The sequence below is a fragment of the Petaurus breviceps genome, unplaced genomic scaffold (genome assembly GCF_028583685.1).
Source record: "Petaurus breviceps papuanus isolate PSGF00001 unplaced genomic scaffold, PetGlider_PUasm1.0 190, whole genome shotgun sequence".
Lineage (NCBI taxonomy): Eukaryota > Metazoa > Chordata > Mammalia > Diprotodontia > Petauridae > Petaurus > Petaurus breviceps.
Window position 1 is genome coordinate 9075936 of NW_027185810.1, and position 13752 is coordinate 9089687.

Sequence of the window (13752 nt, forward strand, 5' to 3'; positions counted from 1 at the left end):
TTTTTTTTTCATTTTTCAAATGCTTTATTAATTTCTGATTTACATCATTCATTTCTGCCAGATTTTCAGTTACAAATTTTCTCCCTATTTTTCCCCTATCCACCACCTGAAAATAGCAGTCCCACAGGATATCCCCTCCTCCAATCTGCTCTCTCCCATATCTTCTCCTTCGACTTTACCAGTAGGGCATGGTGGATCCCTATGCCCCAATGCCTGTATATCTTATTTCCCAATTACATGTAAAATAGTATTAATAATAGTATATGTATATATATATGTGTGTGTGTGTGTGTGTGTGTGTTTAAACATTTGATTTTAAGACTTTGAATTCCAGATTCATTCCTTCTCCCCTGTCACCCACCCTTACTGGGAAGATAAGCAATTCAGTATAGGTTATACATGTGCAGCTAATGCAAAACATTAACATAGTAGATATATTGTAAAAGACTTTTTTTCGCTCCCTCCTATCCCACCTCCCACTTGTTCTATTCTCTACTTTGATCCCATCCCTTTTCAAAAGTGGGTGCTTCCAACTTCCCTCCCCCCAAGCCTGCCCTTTCTTCCATCATCCCCCCTCTCATCCCCTTCCCCCCTATTCTCCTGTAGGGTGAGATACCCTATTTAGTGTGTATGTAATTCCCTGCCTAAGCCAAATTCAATGAGAATAAGGTTGACCCATTCCTTTTTGCCTTCCTATTCTTCCCCTCCATTGTAACCATTTTCCCTTGCCTCTTCTATATGAGATAGTTTACCCCATTCTGTCTCTCCCCATCTCCTCTCTTTATATCCCTCTCTCACCTCTTAATTTCACCTTTTAAGTATCATCCCTTCCTATTAAATTGGTCCTATGCCCTCTATCTATGTATACCTGTAAACATATATACACACATTCACATAAGTATTCATACGCCCATATACCCTCTGATATAGACATATATATGTGTGTGTGTGTGTGTATATATACATATATTTCTATTCCGTTCAAATATTTTCATACTGAGAAAAGTTGCATCAGTTACAATTATCTTTTTTCCATGTAGGAATGTTAATAGTTCAACTTTGATAAGTTCTTTATGATTTCTTTTCCCTGTTTCCCTTCTCATGTGTCTCTTGGTTCTTGTATCTGAATGTCAAATTTTCTATTCAACTCTGGTTTTTTCAGCAAGAATGCTTGAAAGTCCCCTATTTCACTGAATGACCATATTTTCCCCTGAAACATGATACTCAGTTTTGCTGGTGATTCTTGGCTTTAATCCCAGCTCCTTTGTCCTCCAGAATATCATATTCCATGCCCTTCGATCCCTCAGTGTAACAGCTGCCAGATCCTGAGTTATCCTGATTGTGTTTCCTCAATATTCAAATTGTTTCTTCCTGGCTGCTTGTAATATTCTCTCCTTGATCTGGGAACTCCGGAACCTGGCTATAATATTCCTAGGAGTTTTCTTTTTGGGATCTTTTTCAGGAGGTGATCGGTGGATTCTTTCAACCTCTATTTTGCCTTCTGGTTCTAAAACATCAGGGCAGTTTTCCTTGAGGATTTCTTGGAGGATGATTTCTAGGTTCTTTCTTTGACAATGGCTTTCAGGTAGCCCAATAACTTTTAAATTCTCTCTCCTGGATCTATTTTCCAGGTCAGTGGTTTTTCCCATGAGATATTTCACATTGCCTTCTATTCTTTCATTTGTTTGGATCTGTTTAACAGCATCTTGACTTCTCATAAAGTCATTAGCTTCCATTTGCTCCAATCTAATTCTGAAGCAATGATTCTCCTCAGTGAGCTTTTGAGATTCTTTTTCCATCTGGCTTTTTATTTTATAAAATTCGGCTTTTTAAGGCATTCCTCTCCTCATTACATTTTTGAGCTTCTTTTGCCATATGAGTTAGTCTGTTTTTCAAGATGTTATTTTTCTCAGTCAGGCTGTTGACTCTCATTTCATGATTTTCTTGCGTTGTTCTCATTTCTCTTCCCAATTTTCCCTCCACTTCTCTTATCTGCTTGTTAAGGTCCTCTATGGCCTGTAACCAGCTTGCATTTTCCTTTGAAGCTTTTGGTGCAGGAGTTCTAACTTCACTGTCTTCCTCCTGTTCCATGCTTTGGTCCTTTTTGTCCCCAAAATAGGAGTCTAATGTTGGATTGCTCTGCTTGGTTTGCTTCCTTTGCCTGGTCATGTCGCCACTCAGTCACTTGAACCCTGGACTTTTTGCCACAGCAAAATTCTGCCAACAGACAGGGGAGCTTCATTCCAAATGCTGGGGTTTTCTCAGCTGCTGGAGGTATTAGTTGGGTGCCCTCTCTGAAGCCTCCACATGTTCTGGCAAGCTGGTCACACACCCCAGGACTTCCACCCTAGACTGCAATCCAGATCCAAGCAGGTTAAAGCAAGAGCAATTACCCCTAAGACTGGTCGCTTGGTCCACCTACACTCTGTGGGCCAGGAGCTGAAGCTGCCACTTGCCAGTGGTCAGCGGCTTCTTGCCCGGGGCAAAAGCCAATGCACTCCCAAATACTGGGTCCCAAAGTCCACACTGCACTGACCTCTCACTTTATCCTTAGCATCTATGTGTTGATAATTCTGGACCGCCACAGCTGCTGGTAATCTGGAGTCCCTCTGGCCAGGGGCTGGTCAGGCCCACCCTGGGGCTAAAACCTCTGGCTGATGAGGAGTTGGGGTCGGCTCCCAGAGTGCTGCGCTGGCCGTTTGCTGCTGGGCTGTCTTCAGTGGGAGGTTAGCTTCTCTGTGTCATTTTGTGGGTTCTGTAGCTCCAAAGTTTTTTACAGGGATTGGAGGTGGTGGGAGCCGGAGCCATGCAGAGGTCCTATTTCTACTTGCCATCTTGACTGCCACTTGGATATTTCTTTATTATCCACTCAATCTTATCCTGCTATAATCTAATTTCCAACTGTTTTCTACTACTCATCTGAAACCAATGACTTTCTAATCAATAAATACAATGGTCTGCTCTTAACTGGTCATCTTTACTCTATTTTCATCCCTTTCTAATCCATCCTGTATTTAAAAATATGAACATGACCAGGATCACATTCCACAAACACTACTTTGCTTAGTCTTGCTTAAGAAATGTCAGTGGTTCCCCAGTTCTTCCAGAATGCTGTAGAATCCAAATCTCTTCCACAGATACTCAGAACTGTCCACAGTCAATCCCCTATCTAGCTCCCCAAACTGCACTACACCCCTACATTAACCCTTTACTCAAGCCAAACTGGTCTATTTACTATCCAGCAAAAAATAAAATAAAACAAAATAAAATCTCACTTTCATAAATTCCAGGCTCTCTATTTTTGTTTAGCCACTTCCCAGGCCAAGTATACTCTATGCTACTTCAAGAGAATGTTCAAGTGCCACATTTTCCAGGAAGTCTTCTGAAGTCACCCCAGCTTTCTGTGATTACTCTCTCCTCTGAAATCCTATAACACTTATCCATACCATCCATATGCTATAATATTTTATCTCTCTATGTCCTTTTGCCCAAACTACTTTAAGTCCTGTAACAGCTAAGACCACGTCTTACACTATATTATACCATTAGACTTTAACAACACAATGTTCTACACAAGTAAACATTCAAATCTGGTACAGGCCATAAATTCCTCAAGGGCACAGACCATGTTATTATATCCTCTGTGCCTAGTATAGTATCTTGTACAGATTTGGTGATAAAAAATTTGTGTCTTTCAATGAATAAATATTTGCTGATAATGAATCTGCCCAAGTAAATGTGGTCTTAAACCTGCACAATAGTCGAGAGAAGGAAGGTCCCTCAACAGATTAGAATGGGAAATAATAACAACAGTGTAATCATTATTACTACTGATCCCTCTTAGAGAGAAGCCTCAGCACCCTGGAGAGAGTACTGTAAAGCTCCAAGAGAATCACAATTTGTCACTTCTCATCAATATAGTCTCACCTGTGAATGTTGTGTGTACTTGCAGTAGTGAGGATTCCATAACATATTAACACCAACACAAAGAGATGTATGGAATACCTTAAAACAAAAAGAAAAAGAGAAAACAGTCATCCAACACCCTTGAAGCTTGTAAAATTTAGTGATAGAAAATCTATCATTTACCCATTGCCCCACCCTCAAATCAGCTAAAGTCTGCATTTATTCCAAAGGAAAATAACAAATCAACTAGCAATCAGTCTATGAGTTAAAGAGGTTAAATTCTAAGGTGGCTCAAGGACCTGATGATATTATTTGTAAAATCTAGTAATTACTGTGTCAAAGGTCAACTGTAGTAGCCAAAATCCATAAAGACTCAAACCATTGTTTTATATAGAGCTGATAGTCTGAAAGAGAAGAGTACCTTTAAAATGAACAAAGCATTCTAAGATTGGATTTCAGGGGGCCTTTCCCTTATAGCTGCTTTAGAGAATAGAATGTAAGCTACTCAAGGACAGGAACTATTTTTTTTTTGTCTCTGTATCACCAATGGCCAACACAGGACCTTTCACATAGTAGGGGCTTCATAAGTATCTGTTGAACCGAAATGGATTGAGATCAATCTTCTTATGCCACATGTATTCTGAGAGGGGAAGAAACTATGTACCACATTCCACCTCTGGTCTGCCTACCCACAGTCCATAGTCCTGAGTGACATAAAATTCTCAGAAATGGAATAATCATAAGCCCTGGTTCCACAGATTCCCATTCCTAACAGTCCTGCCAAATAACACCTCACCTGGCCCCTTGGGAAGAAGGTATTCAACCCTACAAAAACTTTCTTACTGTCAATCAGCCTCCTTAAAACAAGACATATAGCAAATCTCCTCTAATGATATGAGAAGGATATACTTTGCTTCAGTTAAGCCAACTAAGAACAATGAAAAGAAAGAGTCATTTGGGTTTAAGATCAGATCTTGTCTTGAGCTTGGTAAAGGAGGAAAGCAAAGATTAAACATGAGACAACTACAAGAAAAGAGAGAATGCTCCCATAAAACAGGTAAAGAAAGAACACCAGGGAAATGTTAAAGAGACAGCACTGTGTTTCCCTGGGACCTATACCATTGCAGTCTTGACTCTATGTAAACTGCCTAAATAAAAAGATTAGTCACAGTTTATCTAACAGTAATGCAAGAAATACATAAATATGAATATCAGATTTGAAATGTTTCTCTGAAAAAGAAAAAAACACTTATTTTTACTTGTTCATAAATGGAAGAAAATTTTAACAGTGTTCAACTTACTGCCTTTGAAAAGACCCTCAGGCTAAAGTAACTGTCAGACTAGCACAGTGAGTAAATGAAATTTCAGATAGAATAGTGGCAGATAGATAATGATATTCAAATGGTAAGTAATGATATTAATGAAGTTTGATACTCACCATCCAAAGCAAAAGATGACAAAATATATTCCAAAAATGGCAGCAAAGGCATGGCGGACAGAAGAGCTTGCCTTCTCAGGACTCAGGTAGATACGAAACCAAAAAGCAGCAAGTAAAGCCAAGAGTTGGCATGCCACAAAATTCACCTGGAAAAACAAAGGTTAAAATTAAATTCCTTCATTACATAGATTCCTGTGTCCGTAGGTGATCATACATCTTAGTTTTTTTTAGATTTTAGGTGGAATCTCAGAATCAGCCCTTTTTTCCCCCAATTTGGCACCCACCTCAGGTGAGTATGGATGACTGGACAGAAACTGTGCCTCATTATACCAGGGGGAAGGAGGAATACAGAAGTTTTTGGTTTTTTAAGCTACTAAAGACCAGTGAAAGTTTCTTTTCTACCCCTACCAAAAGTGTTTACTATTTGATGTCAAAATGAAATTTAAGCTCACCATGAAATTAATTGGCTGTTTGTTTTAACCAGCATTCTAACTTATAATTTTGGGTCTGAATTACAAATATCCCAAGCCCTCTCCCAAAGAATAACAAACATCCCCATGTAGTGGTTATTCCCCTAAAGAATGCTTTTTTGCATCCTTTCCACATTAGGCACTTGATTACTATTAAATATCACTTTGATCAAATATTCTTCAGACTTTCAGACTGATAGATGAATATCATTTAAGTAACATTTAAATTCAGGTTTATTTTCTTTTAGATTAATTTAGCTTGGAAGCAGATGTTATACTGCTTTAAGCTTTACATATCAAAACAGTTAAATTATGCAAAACAAATCATTTTCCTTGGAAATCTTCAATGACCTCATCGATTATATAGTATATTTTTGTGGGGTGGAAAGGTGAAAATACAAAATAATGTTCTGGTCCTGAGGAAGATTATTTTAATCCTAAAGAAAAAAAAATGATCTGTTTCAAACTTAGATAAATTAGACTCCAGACACACAGAGTTAACCATTAATTAAAATAAGAAACAGAAATTATCCATTTGTTTTACATAATTGCAATGTTTTTTTCCTGAATATTCCCTCTAAATACTTCTAAAAGAAGTGATTCATGTGGAGGGTACTCAACCAGAAAGAGAATTAGCGAATGCATAAACATTTGCCTAAACTTAGATACCAACAATGGTTTTCAGTAAACTAACCTCACTCTCCAGGGTGTAATGGCCTAACTGCAGAATCCTTAGCCTTGGGGCAGGTCTAGTGAAACACCACTAGCTCTGTCTAATCCATTTTCCCACACTACCCAACTACTTTCCCAACTACAATGGTTCTGACCACCTTTTTTCACCAGCACAATCAAACCAGCAAAATGCTATTCAGAGAATTCATGGTCTTTTTCAAAATATTTGCTGAACTTATCATCTTCCCCCACATAACAGCTCACCCCTCCTCCTCATCCTCCTCCTTACTTCCCCATCTCTCTTAATGGTACCAACATTCTCAATCAAATCAGTCTGAAAACGTGGAGACTCAGCAACTGATTGAATATAATATCTCTCTTCATTATTTAGGGACATACTTCTCTACTCTTACTGCAGCAAAAAACAAAAAAAGTCCTTTCAACCCTTATTTTCCCTATCCCCTTTTAGGTGACAGAAAATTACAGAAGATGTTCTATGGAAAGCTAGGGTGAACAGAGATTCTCTTGGTTTCCCCCTATAAAGGTAACTACTGTCTCAACCCAATAAGTGGACCTATCAACACCTGCTCAGTCAGGTAGTGACCAAGACTTGAACTCAGCCAGCAAAGATCCTCTTATCATAATAACTTTCTAGAAATTCATCTGACTTTCTAGGCTGTGTACCCAGAATGATCTGAATAAAGTGGACTGCCCTAACTTTTAAAGGTTTTTTGAAGCCTCCACGTAAGATTCCTCTCCCGGAAGCTCTTTCTCAAAGTCTTAGCTGGAGGGTTCTTCCTATTTTGGGAAATCTGAGCTCATTCTCATTTAATGGAAGCTCTTTTTTCCTACCATGTGGTAGTGCCCTCTGTCTTTGGTGTTGCTACAATTTGGACCCAATTCCTCCACAGGATACATACACATGGCATAGTCAGCACAAACAGAGCCCCAGGGTTGAGGAAAAAAGAGGAGAGTAGGAAAGGGGGATTATCTATAAACTATAAAAGAGGAAGATGATATCAAACAGTGACCACTTATGGCTATGAACCATGGTGACTGATGTGGACCCTCAAGGTTGTGAATGCACACAGTACATCACAAGAACAGAATCTATTGCCACCTTCAACATCCCCAAGCAATAGCAAAAGTGGCTCAGTGATGCAGGAGTCAGGCAGGAAATTAGAGACTGGACAGAGACAGAGGCAGATGGAGATTGACAAGGGGTCCTAATTATTTTACCCTGTCATCTGAATGACAGCACTTTCCCTGAACAAAAGTCAGCAGTACAGAGTAACAGAAAGGTACTGAGGGGTGGTCAAGAATGCCCTTGGGACAGCTGAATAATGCTTGAATGAAAAGAATGAAGGGTGACCATTAAAAGGAAGGAATCTCAAGGGGCAGCTAGGTGTCCAAGTGAAAAGAGCACCGGCCCTGGAGTCAGGAGGACCTGAGTTCAAATCTGGTCTCAGACACTTAATACTTACTAGCCATGTAACCTTGGGCAAGTCACTTAGCCCCAACTGCCCTACCTTCCCCCCTCCAAAAAGCCAAAAAAAAAAAGGAAGGAGCCTCTCAGAGATCATCCTCAGACCACCAGAACCATATCGAGATTACATCCACGCTAAAATGTGTCTGGGGCAGGTGTGAGAAGGGAGTGAAGACTTAGTGTCCTATCTCCACACAAAAAAACAAATTACAGTTTCAAGAGAAATGAAGAGAACAAAAGCAGCCCTCTCAGAGTATCTTCAGCCTCTAGTTGCCTTTCTGTCTTTGCTGGGGTTTGCTCTGAGAACTCCCGTAGGGCTGGTATTAGGACAGAGGAATGAAAACTGCAATACTTCTTCCAAGGAGACCTCTCCATTTATTTCTCTCTCACTAAGTTATCCTTCTATGACTCAGGTTCCCGCAAGGATGACAGACAGATGACAGGGACACCTGAAGAAAGAGAGACTGGTCTGCAAAATCATTGGATATGCCTGAAGATCAATTTCCTACAAAATTCTTCAATTTGTCAGAAAGTCTTTGCAGATGTAAATGTCCATTCCAGGAACCTATGCAAGGTAATTGAAAACCCCATTCAGAGTCTCTTTTCTCATAGAGTTGACTGCAAAAGACAAAGGATTTCCAGAGGACTTTATAAGGAAAAAGTGAACAAAGTGACTCTCTTAGTTTCTACTATTGTGTTAAGGCTTGCTACCTGAAGCCAGACAGCCAGCAGAACTATCAGCCAGATGGTAACCTGGCTTGAACCCTGCTGGCCAACAAAGATTCCTTATCAATATTATCTATAATTGTCTGGCAAACTAATGGACTCTCTAGGTTATAAACTAGAGGCAGTCTGAATAAGGGGGACCAATTACCCTACTGTGGCCATCTGAAGCTTCGGTCCAGATGGCACCAGTGATGCAAAAGGTTTCCTACATATAACAGTTTTATAGGTTCTTTGCTGGGGCCTTTCCCTGCTGTGGGAAATACACACTTTATCCCCTTTCAATAAAAACTCTTTTTCCCTACTATTTTATGGCACTTGCTTTCCTGGTGTTTTCTCAATCTGAACCCAGATTGAGATACCCTGAACACAAATACAAAATACACACATAAGTGCACATACTCCAGCCTCAAATACTAAGTAGCAGTGTGACCCTGAACCAGTCACTTAACCTCTGTCTGCCTCATTTTGTAAAATGGGGATATTAGTACCTACCTCTAAGGACTTCCTATCACATAGTAATGCCATATAAAGGTTAGTTATTATTATGAGTTACATATCTTGTTTTTTAATGTAGCCCAACTGAACGAGTCTGACAACCTGCATATGACTCACCATATGGGCTTGAAAAATAATTACTACTTGGTCCAGATTGCAAATCTGGAGATCAGCAGTGAGTAACCCAACAAAGCCACAAACATGTCTAGGTGAACGTCATGTTATTCTCCCAGCCCGGGAGGCTCATGCCAAGAGGTGTACATCTAGAACATAGGGGAAGGGAAGTTTACTTCACCCAATGAAAGCAAATCTTCTGATACAGACTGACACCTATTACATTACTGACAGCTAGGTGGCGCAATGAATAGAGTGCTTGGCCTTGGGTCAAGAAGACTTCCGAAGTTCAAATGCAGCCTCATACACTTAGTAGCTGTGTGACCCTGGACGAGTCACCTAACCCTGTTTTCCTCAGTTTCCTCATCTAGAAAGTAAGATGGAGAAGGAAATGACAAAACACTCCAGTATCTTTGCCAAGAAAACCCCAAAGGGGGTCACAACTGAAGCAACTGAACAACACAGCACTGTATTACTAGGCAAAATACAAAAGAAAAAGGAGTCATAGCCCCTGCCTTCCAGGTACTTTTAATCTAACAGGTGACAAGATATACATAAATGACTTTAAAACATTTAGAAAAGTATCAAGCATAAATTAACATAGTATAAACATAAGGCATTAAGTACTGAAAGATGTAGAATAGCAACAAAGATTAGATAAAGTTGATAAAGGAAAATTTACTAGATTAGGTGGCTTTGCAACTAGGTGGTGAAGTGACAAGCCTGGAATCAAGATCTGAGTTCAAATATGGTCTTACTATCTGTGTGACTCTGGGCAAGTCACTTTACTCCTGTCAGCCTCAGTTTCCCCAATGGTAAAATAGAATCATAGCGCCCACCCCCTAGGGTTTTTGTAAAGCCTTTAGCACAGTGGTGCCTGGCACAGAGTTGGTGGTTAATAAATGCTTGCTTCCTTCCTTTCTCCAAGTCCCTTCAAAGGGTGGCCCCCTAGAGATTAACCTTCATTTCACAATGATGGCCAAGAGAGGTCTATGGTCATACAAGTAACAGGCAGCAGAGCTGAGGTTTGAACCCTGATCCCCGACTTTAAATCTAGTGATACAGCACACTGCTTAATTTTTCCCCCAATTCCCATGACAAGTGATTTCTCATTCAGCAAAACGAGTAATTCATTCCCAACCATTCTGAGTGACCCCACAACAATTCAAATGAAGAGAATGTGCTGCTATCAAATAGAAAGTGGGGGAAAAGCAGCTGTAGTCAAACTCAGGAAAGTAAGCCTCTGGCCCCAGGTGATAAAGCATTTAAAAGCCAAGTGTTTCTCAACCACATGGAGTTCATAAGATCTCTCTACCCATTAAAAGAACTGAAAATCATAGGAAGATGTAACATTGTGAGTAGAACTGAACAGTTACTTCCTGCATCATGTATGGAGTTTCCCTTCAGACTCAGGAAAGAAAGAACTTCAGGCATCAAAGAGAGTGTGGCCTGTGGCTGATATCCAATCAGCATTTATTAAGTGTTTACTACATGCCTTCACTGTGCTCCCACAAAAGAAGTCTTATCTACTGTCTCCCAGTTTCCTCCTCTCCCCCAAAGCACCTTATGTCACAGTCAATGACTGTAATTTTTCTCCAAGTATTTAAGGTTATTCTTAAACATTAGTTCTTCCACATGTGACAAAAAGAGAAACAGGCATCAGGTTATTATATTCCCTACAGAAAAAGTCTATAAAGCAGGTTGAAATGGATGAAAGAAAGGATTTTTCAAATGCTCTATCCTAAGTGGTGAGGCAGCTCTTAGAGTCAGACCTGTGAGAAAGGCAACTTTACCAGGACCCAAAGGGAATGATAAGTGTATACGCCTTTAGTAAACTCTTCCTACTTTTTGTGGTTGCTGTTGTTTTTAATCCACACATTCAAAGTTTTCCTTTTCCACTGATTCACTCCAGGGCAGGAGGGTAAAACTGTCCTTCCATTCTTGAAATCCAGCAATTTGTTCTCACAATCAAAGTATTGTTTGGGTGTTTGTGCATAAGGAAATAATGCAGCCCAGGACAATCCAGATGTTTTGCTCAGCCTCCCAAACACAAGCTATACTGACATAACCCACACTTAATAAAAGACTAGATTTTCCACAATTCTTATGAGATTTTAGAGAAACGAAACACACGTTTTTAAGGTTTACCAAAGCATTTAACTTCTTATTTCTTGAATAAAAGGAGTGACGATAGTACCATTTTCTAGTCAAAATTTTAATTAAATTCTTTTTCCCTAATGTTATGTGTTGAAGGTATGGAGGTTGGGATTGGTTCTTTCCCCCCTCTTTTTTCTCTAAAAATCACTGTTTCAGGAATAAGAAGGAACTTTGCTATGGAATTAAAAAAAAAAACATTTATACACGCCCCTTTGCTTCAAATAAAAAGATGTGGGTACAATGCTTTCAACAAATGACAAAAATGAATACATTGCAATGCTGTCCCCTGCTTCAGACGCTTACCCGGGAGGAGCAGGCGCTCCTTTCTCCCTGGAATGTCTCCTCTCTGAACACTGCCTTATATGTGGTGGATTAGAATAGCTCCAAAGACAAAACCAGATGAATTAAACAATCTCTTTATTTAAACAAGCCATGCTTTTATTGGTGATGGTATCTCCTTGGCAAATAGGAAAAGAGGGAAGTTGAAACTTGAATATTATACAAATAAATCTTAAATCAGGAAAGAAAGATCACTGATAACAAGCTCTTCATTTTCCAACTTTTTAATAATTTTACATTGCCTTTTCTGCTGTCACCTCTGGCCACCACCCCACCCTTTATCCATTCTTTTGTACAGTAAATGAAGCCTTTGTACATTTTCATTCCAAACTCCTTCAGGCCTGTCAGCAAGAAATGCCTTTACTTTGTAAACAGCCAATTTCTTCCATGCTCCAGTAGACAAGCAAATATTGAAGAAAAAAAAGTTTCGTGATCAGAGTGCATAATTCCTAGCCAAAGGAATCTTCCAATTTACTTATATGTTCCCTTTGGTTCTCATTATTCCACAGAGGGAAAAAATACTAACAAATGAGGTGACTCTTAGCAGCTCAATTAAAGTCTCTGCTATGATACATGAAAAAAACAAGTTTCACATGCTTCTTGCTCTCCAGGACAGAAGATAAATGAATGACATTCCCACAGGGACTGTTAGGGAATCCTCCACTGTAGAATGAATTATGGCTTAACCCAGCACCATGCCAGATCCTTTGATTTTCTTTCTTTCTTTTCCTTTTTTTTTTTTTTTAAAGAGAGTTCCCAGATCACTACACCTGCCACAGACCTGTCAAAACTCAGCCATCAAGCAACAAAAGAGTTAACTTAAAAGGCTTTTATACCTTTTAACAGTTCAGGGTAGATTAATTCAAACTACAATTTTTCTTAGGCTTCTCATTTGAATTCCTATTGGAAGTTTGGTCGTTTTGTCTTTTTCTTTTTTTTTAAATATTTTTTTATCTCATTAAATATTTCTCAATTACATGTTTAAAAAAACCCTTTAATAATAATTTCTTTTAAGATTTGGAGTTCCATAGTATCTCTCTCCCTCCCAGTCCTTCCCCCTCCTGGAGAAAGGAAGCAATTTGATTTTGATTATATATGTGAGGTCATGCAAAAACATATTTCTATATTAGCCACAGTGCAAAAAAAAAAAAAAACACAAAGTAAAACAATAAACATTAAAAAAAAAAAACTTCAATCTGCATTCAGAGTTCATCAGTTCTCTCTCAGGAGATAGACAGCATTTTTTATCATGCATGCTTTGGAATTGTCTTGGAGCACTGTCTTGATCAGATTAGCTAATTTTTCACAACTGATCATCCTTACACTATTGCTCTTAATGTAGACACTGTTCTGCTGGTTCTGCTCGCTTCATTTTGCATTGGTTTACTTAAGTTTTCCCAGGTTTTTCTGAAACCATCCTGCTCATCATCCCTTATATCACAACAATATTCCATTACAGTCATATACCACCACTTGTTCAGTCATACCCAATTGATGGGCATCCTCCCAATTTCCAATTCTTTGGCACCACGGAAAGAGCTGCTATCAATATTTTTTTATAAATAGGTTACTTTCCCTTTTTTTTTTTTTTTTTGGTCTCTTTGGGATATAGACCTAAGAGTGGCACTGCTGGTCAAAGAGTAGGTATATACACAGTTTTATAGACCTTTGGGCGCAGTTCCAAATTGTTATCCAGATTGGTTGAACAAGTCCAAAATTCCACCAACAGTGCATTAGTGTCCCAGTTTTTCCATATCCCATTCAGTATTTGTCTTTTTCCACTTCTATCATGTTATCCAATCTGATATGTATGAGGTGGTATCTCAAAGTTGCTTTAATTTGCAATTGGCTGATCAATAGTGATTTAGAACATGTTTTTTTAACATGACTATTGATAGCTTTGATTTCTTCTTCTGAAAACTGCCTGTTTATCTCCTTAGGTTATCTAT

The 13752-nt window shown here is 39.0% G+C and overlaps 1 protein-coding gene across 3 annotated transcripts in view; it reads right to left on the reverse strand.

Annotated features, from left to right (window-relative positions):
* MBOAT1 (membrane bound O-acyltransferase domain containing 1) overlaps positions 1–13752 on the reverse strand; it is a 144107-nt gene that overhangs the window by 76958 nt on the left and 53397 nt on the right. For all 3 annotated transcript variants that reach the window (XM_069092490.1, XM_069092489.1, XM_069092488.1), the window contains exons 2-3: positions 5345–5490; positions 3928–4005 (exon numbers count right to left, since the gene is read on the reverse strand). In XM_069092490.1, coding sequence (XP_068948591.1) covers positions 3928–4005; positions 5345–5490 — 224 coding nt within the window. The remainder of the gene's footprint in view (positions 1–3927; positions 4006–5344; positions 5491–13752) is intronic.